At 34.2% G+C, this 12114-nt stretch overlaps 1 protein-coding gene across 1 annotated transcript; it reads left to right on the top strand.

Moving 5' to 3' along the window:
• The first annotated feature begins 4223 nt into the window (after positions 1–4223).
• Positions 4224–11368, top strand: PAT2 (protein affected trafficking 2). Its single transcript, XM_039034314.2, has 11 exons — positions 4224–4699; positions 4861–4937; positions 5166–5415; positions 5603–6229; positions 7007–7180; positions 7791–7917; positions 7987–8096; positions 8500–8700; positions 8944–9914; positions 10214–10483; positions 10846–11368. Exons 1-11 carry the CDS (start codon positions 4484–4486, stop codon positions 11213–11215), a joined length of 3393 nt encoding a protein of 1130 aa, XP_038890242.1. The 5' UTR covers positions 4224–4483; the 3' UTR covers positions 11216–11368.
• Positions 11369–12114: the final 746 nt, after the last annotated feature.

Here is a 12114-nt window from a genome sequence, read left to right as displayed (position 1 = left end):
AAATGCTTCCGATACGAAATGACTTGGCATTGGTCATGTATTTGTCATACGTCAAAATACTTAGTTGACCTTTATCACGCTTCTCTAAAGGAAAAAGAGAAAAATGTGGAAGCAAATTTTGCATACCATGATAATAACATATTTGACCCATCTCATATGACAAATTTGGATGTAGCGGACAATCTCCTGAAGAGAAGATTGACACAGTTGGTGGCACATCAAGTGTTTCTTTTAACTTTATAATATCTATACTTAATGTTGTCATTTTCTTTTATCTATCTTCATGTTTTTTAGTAACGTTTGTATATTTTAAGCGTTGTTTTTCTTATTGTAATTATTTTCTTTTAATGAAGAAACATAGATCATTTTCATATGTTAGATGACTAAAAAATGAGCAAAAAAGATCTATATTTGGCAGACAGTGTAACTACACATACAATACTTACAAATAAAAAATATTTTTCTAAATTGACAATGCTGAAAGCAAAAGTAAATACAATATCAGGTTTTGTAAACTTGATCGAAGGTTTTGAAAAAGAAAATATTATTTTTCCTTAGAGGAACAAGATTTACAATTGACAATGCATTGTTATCTAGTCAATCAAAGAGAAATCTTCTAAGTTTTAAAGATATACATTATAGTGGTTATCGTATTGATACTGATAGTAAGAATAATGTGGAATATCTATATATCATATCTACTGTCTCAAGTAAATACGAGTAATTAAAACATGTGCAACAATGAACCTGGAGTTCATGAATCTAGACATATTTACAATTTGGCATGACCGATTGGGTCATCCAGGATCTATAATGATAAGAAAAATTATTGAAAATTCAAATGAATACTCATTGAAGAACTAAAAGATTCTTCAATCTAATGAATTATCATGTGATGCTTGCTCTCAAGAAAAAATTAGACCATCACCAACTAAAGTGAGGACTGAACACCTGCATTTTTAGAACGAATTCATTGTGATATATGTAGACCCATTAACCCCCAAGTGAACCATTTTGATATTTTATGGTATTAATAGATGCATACAGCAGATGATCACACATGTGCTTATTATTAAGTCAAAATCTTGCATTTACAAGATTACTTGCTCAAATAATTAAGTTAAGAGCACAATTGCCTAATTATACAATTAAGATCATTCGTCTTGATAATACTGGTGAATTTACATCCCAAGATTTTGATAATTATTGTATGTCAATTGAGATAAGTGTTGAACATCTTGTAGCTCATGTTTATACACAAAATGGATTAGCAGAATCATTTATAAAACGTTTGAATTAATTGCAGGACCATTACATATGAGAGTTAAGTTTCCTTCATCTGTATGGGAACATGTTATTTTGCATGCAGCGTCACTTGTACGCATTAGGCCAGTAGCTTATCATAAGTACTCGCCATTACAATTAGCTTATGGTCATGAACCAAATACTTCCCATCTGAGAATTTTTGGACGTGCATAATATGTTCCAATTGCTCCACCACAACGCACTAAGATGGGTCTTCAAAGGAGGTTAGGAATATATGTTGTATATGATTCTCCATCAATTATTAAATATCTTGAGCCCCTGATGAGTGATGTATTTACTGCACGATTTGTTGATTGTCATTTTAATGAGACAAATTTTCTAACATTAGAAGGAATTAAAAAGTTGGAAAAAGAAATTACATGGAATGCATCGTTATTGTCTCATTTAAATCCCCGTACAAATCAATTAGTTACATATACCAGCTGCAAATGTTCCATAAAAATTGATATCCCAACACAACAAGTTGTCACTAATGAGTCTGGAACATATAGAAGCTTGGTAGACCAATGGGTTCCAAAGATAAAAATCCTCGAAAACGAAAAAGTGAACAAATTTTGATTGAGGATGTAAATAACCATAGAAATCATCGACATGACTAGTGAGAAATGTGAAATACCTAAAGATAATAATGAGATTTCAACAAACTATGTAAATGTAATCATTGACAATATTTTTGCTTATAATGTTGCTCTTCATATTATATCTGAAAATGAGGATCCTAAACCAAAATTTGTTGAAAAATGTCGACATAGAAAAGTTGGCTTCAGTGGAAAGAAGCAATCGAGACATAATTAAACTTACTTTCAAAACGTCAGGTTTTTTTACCTGTAGTCCGAAAACTAGAAGGTGTTAAACCTGTGGGATACAAATGGGTATTTGTGAGAAAAATAAATGGAAATAATGAGGCCATAAGATATAAAGCAAACGTAGTTGCACAAGTTTTTTTTACAGATTTTGAAGAGACGTATTCTCTAGTGGTGAATGCAGTTACATTAAGATATTTAATTGGCTTAACTGTGTATAAAAGTCTAAATATGCATCTTATGGATATAGTCGCAGCATATTTATATGGATCTATTGATAGTGATATTTATATGAGAATCTCAGAAGGATTTAAGGTACTTGAAACATATACATCAGATTCTCGAGAATGGTATTCAATAAAGTTACAGAGATCACTATATGGATTGAAACAATCAGTACGGTTGTGGTACAATCGCTTGAGTGGATATTTATTGAAAGAAGAATATCAAAATAATCCAGTATGTCCGTATGTTTTTATAAAGAATCACAACCAGGATTTGCTATCATAACTATATATGTTGATGTCTTGAATATAATTGGAACTACTGGAGAGCTTTCAAAGGCAATAAAATATATTAAGAAAGAATTTGAAACGAAAAATCTCGGAAAAACAAAATTTTGCCTTGGGTTGCAAATTGGGCATTTAGGAGATGAAATATTTATTTATCAGTCAACTTATACAGAAACAATTTTGAAAAGATTTTATATGGACAAAGCACATCCATTAAATATTCTAATGGAAGTCCGTTCATTGGATATAAAGAAAGATATATTTAGACACCGAGAAGATAATGAAGAATTTATTGGTCCTGAAGTACCATATTTAGTGCAATTGATGCACTTATGTATCTTGCTAATAATACAATACTAGATATCGCATTTTCAGTAAATTTATTAGCTAGATATAGTTCTTCTCCTACAAAAAGACATTGGAACAGAATTAAGTATATACTCCGTTATCTCAAATAAACAATCGATATGGGTTTGTTTTATTTAAATAAATCAAAGTTGATCTAGTTGGTGTTGGTTATGCAAATTTTAGATATTTATCTGATCCACAGAAAGTTAGATCTCAAACAAGTTATCTGTTCACATGTGGAATGCTATATCATGGCGATCGGTGAAACAGACTATAATGGTCACTTCTGAAATTATTGCAATTCATGAGGTTAGTCGAGAATGTGTATGGCTAAGGTCAATGACTTAACACATTCATGAAATGTGTGGCTTGTTTTCTAATAAAAACCTTCCAACAATATTATATGAAGATCACAGCTTGCATAGCCTAAATCAAAGAAAGATATATTAAAGGAGATAGAACAAAACATATTTCACCGAAGCTTTTCTACACTCATGATCTTGAAGAAAATGGTAACATCACTATACAACAATTTTTGTTCGAAGGATAACCTGACAAACTTATTTATAAAGACATTACCAATCGCAACTTTTGAAAAATTGGAGCACAACATTAGAATGCGACGACTTGATGTTTTCATAGGGGAGTAAATATTTGTATTTTTTAGGAGTATGTATCATATAAAATATGTTCTATTTTTCCTTCACCAGGGTTTTTCCTAATAAGGTTTTAACGAGACATATTTCATATATGGGGGAGTATTATAAATATTATAATAGAAAATAGATGTCCATTGCTTAGTGTCCTAAAGGCCGTGTAATGTTGTCCATGTGCCTTGTAGTTTATTCATGCTTGATGTCCATGTAACCCACATTCTAGTTGCCACCTTGCCTATAAATAGTGGCATTTGGTAGATCTTAAAATCACACATACATGGGTGAGAATTCTACTTCCAATGATTTTCATATTATCAAATTTCATGATTTTGATTATTTCATGTTTTAGTTTTTATTTATTTATTATTATTATATAAAAATATTATTATATTATATTTTTTATATCCGTATTCCCGTGCTCTTCAATTTCACAGCAGCATTAATCCATTTCATTTACATCTAACTTAAAACAAGAAATACATACAAGTTTCATAATAAATATTTACTAATTAAATCCGATGAAAAACAAATTCAATCCAAATTTAAATTTTATCACAAAAATTCAGCCATAAACTTCCAACTTAGGATCAAAGGGTGTGTTTTGCCAGAGAGAAAAAAGAAAAGAAAAACCTCCCGTCGTACTCTCCCACTGGGCAAGCCGCTTGGTCTCTTCAATAAACACAGCGCAAAGGCGCGGTAATAGAATTCGTTCTTCAATTCACCAAACTGACCAGAATTAACTGCCATCGCCGGCCAAAATCTCAATCCAGCTTCGTGATCTCGAACCAGTTTCTCTTCAGAAACTTCACAATTCAGACGCTGAAATTCGAATCTACAAATGTTTACTCAATTTGGATCAACTTCCGATACGCTGAGTAAGGCTTCGACCATGGTGTTTCGGATCGGCACAGACGCCCACCTCTACGACGATCCCGAGGATGTGAACATCGCTCCCTTGCTCGACAGCAAGTTTGATTCCGAAAAATGCGAGGCACTCAAGCGCTTACTTGCTCTCATTGCTCAGGGTTTTGATGTTTCCAACTTCTTCCCTCAGGTTATGTTTAATGAAGCATGAGTTCTTTTTTTCTTTTTCCTATAATTATGAATTGTGTTCACGCTCAATTGCTTGAAATTCGGCGCCAGTTACTTCATCGAGCTATGGAGGTTTCAGTGGTTATATGTTCTGAATACTTTTAGTTTGGAATGGAACTTCAGGTTGTTAAGAACGTTGCATCGCAGACATTGGAGGTGAAGAAGCTGGTTTACTTGTACCTGTTGCATTATGCTGAAAAGTATGGTATATTTTACATTTTAGTTTCTGAATCACAAATACCTTTCCTTGTTCTTTCATCTAGAGTCATGGTTGTGTTATGGTCGATCGTGGCTTAAAATGCTATAATCTTAGCATCGTGATATGGGCTATATTCGATCATCATGAGCTGCTTTTGAGTTGTGATTTGTTGTCCATTGGTGAATTCTTGAGGTGTGACATTTACGATAAGTTATGTTTTGCACTTTAGGCGTCCAAATGAAGCGTTGCTGTCTATCAATTGTTTCCAGAAGGATTTGGGGGATACAAATCCTCTTGTGAGGGCATGGGCATTGCGAACCATGGCAGGAATTCGTCTACACGCCATTGCACCTCTTGCTCTTGTGGCAGTGAGGAAAGGTGCTAGGGACCCATCTGTGTATGTCAGAAAATGTGCAGCCAATGCTCTTCCAAAGCTTCATGATTTGCGCTTGGAAGAAATTGCCTCGGATATCAAAGAGGTTTGCTTGATTCTTGTCAAGTGAATGTGTCATCGTTAGATCATGGATGTTTATTGGAAGGTCAAATAGAGGGGGAAGTGTAGATTATGTTTAGTCTGTTGGCTGATTCTTTGCTTGCTCAACCTTGATATTCTGTATGTTTACTGAGAGCTACCACACTTCTAATTAAGTTTGCAATATTTTGCAGATTGTGCTGATATTGTTAGGTGATTCCTCCCCTGGTGTCATTGGTGCTGCCGCTGCTGCATTTGCTTCTATTTGTCCAAATGATCTGACTTTGATTGGAAAAAATTATAGAAGGTTATGCGAAGTCTTACCTGATGTTGAGGAATGGGGTCAAATAATCTTGATTGGAATCCTTTTGCGCTATGTTGTAGCAAGTATTGGGCTTGTTAGAGAATCCATTATGCATTCTCTGCAATCTGTAGAGGATTCTAGTTCAGAAAAGAATGGCGTTGCAAACAATTTTACATCAGCCAATGAAGATAGTGAGATGAATGGATTTAATGATATGGCATTAACAAATATGATATCCAGATGTTATACTGAAGGGCCGGATGAATATTTATCACGACTAAGTTATTCGAATGAAGTTTTTCCTAAACTGGATGATGGACATTTTGTGTCTAGTAAGGAGAATGATGATATCAGGATCTTATTGCAGTGTACGTCACCTTTGTTATGGAGCAATAATAGTGCTGTGGTTCTTGCTGCTGCTGGCGTACACTGGATTATGGCTCCAAGGGAGAACATAAAAAGAATTGTCAAACCGTTAGTGTTCCTACTCAGATCATGTGATGCTGCAAAATATGTGGTATTTTCCTTATTCTTGATATTATTTATCTTATCTTATTTTTCAATTGGGGGGCCAAACATTTTAAATCGCTTCCTTACCTAATTAAGTTATACTAATATATCCACTAAGAGCAGCTCAGACAATCCTCCAATAAACGAGATGCATATGTGATCTTGAATCATGATTTTCATTTGGAATAATGATAAAGTTTAATAAATAACACCTCCAAAGTCTGAGGGTCTCGATGTTACATTTGTCTAAATCCAAGTTAGGGATCCATACAAAGATTTGAGATGATGGTTCCAGAGTAAGTTATTTTCATTTCAATTGGCCATGCTAAAAGGGATTTGGAAAGATAGTAGGGAGTGAATATTGCCTTTTGCATATTTTAGCATGACACACATATAATGTTTTTTTAAGTTCAACATGTGAAGATGGAGATTTGAACTTTTGGCCTCTTAGTCAAAGCCCGTAGCCAATTGAGCTATACTCATGTTAGCTATTCTCCTATTGAAGTTTCAAGCTCAATTCATTCTAAGATTATAGATTTTTTTTTATTATTATTTTTCACGATGAAGGGCTGTTTGTTGATATTGTATGCTTCTTAGTCCATCATAACAATTTAGAACTTTTCACAGTTCAAAACTAAGAGTTGAAGTAATGTCCGAATAAATGAGTAACCGCATGCATCTGTATATGTGTATACACTTTTTGTCTTGTTTGTGCTTAACCCAATTTTATCATCCAGTAGTTTTCTGTTGTCAGATGGTAAGAAATATTAATTGATCTCCACAGGTTCTCTGCAATATTCAAGTGTTTGCTAAGGCAATGCCTTCTCTCTTTGCGCCACACTATGAGGACTTCTTCATCTGCTCTTCAGATTCATATCAAGTAAAAGCATTGAAGCTTGAGATACTATCATCCATTACTACTGATTCATCTATTTTATCAATCTTTAATGAGTTTCAGGTAATAATCATGTATTTCCTTCCTTTATTTTACCCACTATTTTACTTTGTTATTGTCATGTGGTGATTGTAAGAAACCACATCCTCAGTACAACCAAGAAATTACAAAAAGGATATCCATTTTGCTTGCATATAAATAAATGAAATTTAACAACCTTGTTAGAAAAGCCATCTAGAAGCTAGAAATAGAGCTGGATGAAAAATACCACAGATCGAACTCACAAGTATATCACTATTCTCAGATATATCTGGGAAGCAATCCCGTGGTTAAAGCTCTCCCTTTGAAAAGCTCTTCAAGATGAAATATACCCAAAAAAAAAGTTGCTTATGGTAGCTCTTACTGGGAAGCTTAAATACCCTAGATTAGTGATAAAGATGCATGACCTCCATATGTTAGGTTTGGCAAGCAATAATTAGTTGGGGGTTAATGAATTAAATTGGAATATTTAGTTAGTTCATACCTCTTGATTGGGAAATAGTCGTTTCACATCGTCTCTGCTTCTTTATCATTGAACCTAATGCATTTTAGTTGATTCTGTTGAATTCTATTTCTTTGGCTACAATAGGCTTCAAGCCTTTGATGTTCACAAACCTTTTCATTTTGTTTCTAGGATTACATTAGAAACCCAAACAGAAGGTTTGCAGCTGATACGGTTGCTGCAATTGGCTTATGTGCTGGGCGGCTTCCAAAAATAGCCAAAATGTGTTTGGACAGGCTATTGTCTTTAATAAGACAGGGTATGCAATTCATTCTTTCTTTAAAGTTTCTTCATTTTCTTGGTCCAACTCTAAAGTAAAAGTTTACAGACACTTTGACTTGTGATAATGGAGCCATGGATGAAGAGGCTGCTGTACTGATTCAGGCAATTACATCCATCAAGTTTATTGTTAAGGAAGATCCAGCCAGCCATGAGAAGGCATTCTTATCTATCTCTTTATTAATATCACTTTATTATATTTCTCCCTTGTGCCAGTCTATTGATTATGTTGGCATATAATATAATATGTAATATATATTAACATATACAGTCTATTGATTATCTTGACATATAATACATATTAACAGGTCAGTCATTTCATTGCTGTTAATATCTGGTAGTCGTTCTGGGTTTATGATTGAATTTATAAATTTTGTAATTTATCTTTACATGAATTATAGATAGCCTTGGAAATTTTTTGTCAATTTTGAGGAGCTTCAACTTTTCTCATTGCCCCATCTCCGATATCTGTTTCAGTTGCTAGGCATATTTACCCTCCTTAAAAATGCACAATATAATAGTTAACATCTGGTTTTCAAGTACTTCTTTACACTTTTTACAGGTTATTATTCAGTTGATTCGTGGTTTGGATTCGGTCAAGGTTCCTGCAGCCCGTGCTATGATTATTTGGATGGTAGGGGAGTATAGCACTTTGGGGGATATTATTCCAAGGATGTTGGTTATCGTGGCCAAGTATCTTGCAAGGTCGTTTATTTCAGAAGCACTGGAAACGAAGCTTCAGATACTGAATACAATGGTTAAGGTGTTTTGAGAAACTGCAATTGGCAATTGCAGATTTTGGTTTCCATAATTTTATTTTTGAGTCTATAGATTATCAGCCACTCTTAACATTTCGGGTTCATCTAAATCAAGGGTTGTGTGAGAATAAGATGAATGAAAATGTTGGATTATTATTTTTGGTCTACTGTTAATTAATCAGTTTATGTAATATTAAATTATTAATTAGACAACATCCTTTTTTAATTGATTCTGCATTTGCTTGTAGGTCTTATTGCGAGCAAAAGGGGAAGACATGCTAACCTTTAAAGTAATTTTAGGCTATATGCTCGAAGTGGGAAAATGTGATTTAAATTATGACCTTCGTGACCGTGCTGCCTTTATTCAAAAACTCCTGTCATCCCATTTGGATATGGAAGTTCCTGAAGAGGGTCTATCCAAACCTAGAGATCAGTCATGGGAACTTGCAGAGCACATTTTTGGAGGACAACTAAAAGCAATACAACCTGAACCTATCAATTATCGATTTTATCTTCCAGGATCTCTTTCACAAATAGTTTTTCATGCAGCTCCAGGTTATGAACCTCTTCCAAAACCATGCACCTTGGATGAAGCTGCAAGTACATCAGGAGATGGGGCAGTTGAGAGTGATTCATATGAGACAGATAATACAGAGTCATCATCTGGATCCTTGGATGAGGATAGTGATTCAGATTATAATTCTCAGCATTCTTTCAGTGGTTCTAGTGGCAGGGATGAAAGTTATGGAGCAAATCATCAACAGGAAAATGCTAGTGCTGATCCATTGATCGAACTTTTTGATCATGGCAATTCTCATAAAACTCAGAATGGAGACTCGGCCTCTGGTTCAGCAGAGTTGGATGAATTGATGTCAAAGAATGCCCTAGAATCATGGCTGAATGAACAGCCAAATTTAGCAAGTCTAAGTACCTCAGAGAAGGCTGTAGTTCGAAGATCCTCCGCTAGAATATCTATAGGAGATCTTGGGAAACTTGTAACACGTAAAAGCTATCAACTTCTGGATCCTGCTAAAGGAAATGGCTTGAAGGTGGAGTACTCATTTTCATCTCAGACTTCAAGCATATCTCCTCTTCATGTTTGCATTGAAGCATCCTTCAAAAACTGTTCTACTGAGCCAATGACTGAAATTATGTTGACTCATGAGGAATTCAACAAAGTTGTGGATTCAAACGACAAAGTTTTGGTTGGAAGTGAGAGGTGAAATTTAGTTGAGCATGTTTTTTGTTCATATCATCAAATAAAACTTCAGTCAGATTACGTTTTTAAATATGGGCTGCTACTAGTAAGCATGGATAGATCTAGACATATACTGAGATTTACATGCATGCCTTTTTGAACTCTATGCCCAAATAGTAGTAAGACATCGACACTCAATAACTAATGACTAAATTCTTTAATTCAGTCATGATTTTAATTCACATATACATCTACGACCCTTCGATTCTTTTAGCTTGTAATATAATGCCTAACTTCTTTAATATTTGTTAATTCTGCAGCTCCTCTACATCTAATAACACCGTGACGGCACCAGTTTCCATGGAAAATATTACATCTCTGGGACCTGATCAGATGGTCGATAGAATTCTTGAGGTTCAATTCAATCACCACCTCTTGCCTATGAAGTTAAATTTGTACTGTAATGGCAGGAAGCATCCTGTTAAGCTGCACCCTGACATTGGATATTTTGTGAGACCACTTCCAATGGACAGTGAAGCCTTCACAGCTAAGGAATCTCAGCTACCGGGAATGTTTGAGTACCTGAGGAGGTTAGTAAATCCCGACCACCTTTCATTTCACCGTAAGCATAAAAAATAAACTGAATCGACGCTTGTATTTAAGCCCCTTTTTTATTTTTTAAGTTCTTGCAGTATATTTGCATATTTTTATGTTCTGTGATTATTTCCCTGCGTTCTTAAACTTCATACAACTTGGAACCCCCCCACCTGAAGAAGTATTCGTGCACCCGATTAGAGCCGATTAGATGTGGAAGGTGGCCTGATTTTTATTTTAATCGGTATTTTAATTCTATAGCAAATGAAAGTTATCAAGAATCAGTAAATGATTTAAGACAAGAACGAAAAACTGCCTCGTCTTTGCTCTTCTAACTTGGCTGTACTGTGTTCTTTAGATGCACATGCACTGACCACCTTGAGAAGTTTAACGATGAAAAGAATGAGAGTCCAATAGAAGAAGATAAATTTCTTCTCATCTGCAAGAGCTTAGCATTGAAGATGCTAGGCAATGCAAACATTTTCCTAGTATCCGTGGAACTCCCAGTGGCTAACTTTCTTGATGATGCAACCGGTCTGTGTCTTCGGTTCAGCGCAGAGATTCTGAGCAACTCAATCCCGTGCTTGGTTTCGCTGACTGTTGAAGGAAAATGCTCAGACCCTCTACATGTAACTGTGAAAGTAAACTGTGAGGAAACTGTATTTGGGTTGAATTTGTTGAACAGGATAGTGAACTTCTTAGGCAACCCATCTGCCCCCAATCAGTAAAGGGTAAGTGTTCAATTCTTTGTTAATCAAATTTTGTGCTGTTTCATGTAGCAGTTTTTTCAAAATATTGTTTTTAGAAGGATAAATCTTGTCTTTCACCTGTAAAATGTCTTTATTCATTTGTTAAGTTTTATAAATTTATATTGAATTTCACATGGATTCATATGCAAATAATATAACAAATACTTTTCTCCAAGGAAAGGGAGGGAAAAAAAAAAACCAGATATCACTAACCGACGGTCGGTGCGGTAATTTTATATTGTTGAATGTGTGAGATTGAACGGCAAAAATTGTATTTCAGAAGGCAAATAGATTTCGAAATTGTAAGGAATGGTTGTTGGAGGAGTACATAGATTTTTGTCCCCTATATTTGAATGAATTAATTTTGATATTCAATTTAAACTTGAAATAAGGTAAAATAATTAAGACTTGGTTTGATAATCATTTTGTTTTTTATCTTTGTTTTTTAAAATTAAGTCTATGGATAATACTTTCGCCTTCAAATTTTTTTTCTTTGTTATCTACTTTTCACCAATGATTTAAAAAATTAAGTCAACATTTGAGAACAAAAAAAAAGTAGTTTTCAAAAAGTTGATTTTATTTTTGGAATTTGGCTAAGAATTCAATTATTGTACTTAAAAGATGCAAATCATTGTAAAATAATGTGGATGAAATAGGTTTAATTTTAAAAAACAAAAATAAAAAATCAAATTGTAACAAAATGGGGCCTAAATTAAATGATTTTTTTTTTCTTTAATTTAACTATTTATCTTCTAGTTCAGATCAAACAATACCTGTAAGAGATTGAGCTCGACTTCCTTTAGGCATGCCTCTTATGCTTACCACTTGCTACGCTCCTCCATCTTGCATACAAATTTTGGCGTATGGAAGGATTATTG

Source organism: Benincasa hispida, chromosome 7, assembly GCF_027475165.1.
Source record: "Benincasa hispida cultivar pf3 chromosome 7, pf3_genome.v1.1, whole genome shotgun sequence".
In the NCBI taxonomy this organism is placed as follows: domain Eukaryota; kingdom Viridiplantae; phylum Streptophyta; class Magnoliopsida; order Cucurbitales; family Cucurbitaceae; genus Benincasa; species Benincasa hispida.
Note: the sequence above shows the minus strand (reverse complement) of the source record. Positions and strands in the feature narration are given on the sequence as shown.

Bases quoted from the DNA above. Each gene is read 5' to 3' on its own strand.
- PAT2 (XM_039034314.2), top strand. From the start codon at position 4,484: ATGTTTACTCAATTTGGATCAACTTCCGATACGCTGAGTAAGGCTTCG. The intron at 7,918-7,986 runs GTATGCAATTCA...AAAAGTTTACAG, and splicing joins ATTGTCTTTAATAAGACAGG to ACACTTTGACTTGTGATAAT. The intron at 9,915-10,213 runs GTGAAATTTAGT...TTAATTCTGCAG, and splicing joins GTTTTGGTTGGAAGTGAGAG to CTCCTCTACATCTAATAACA.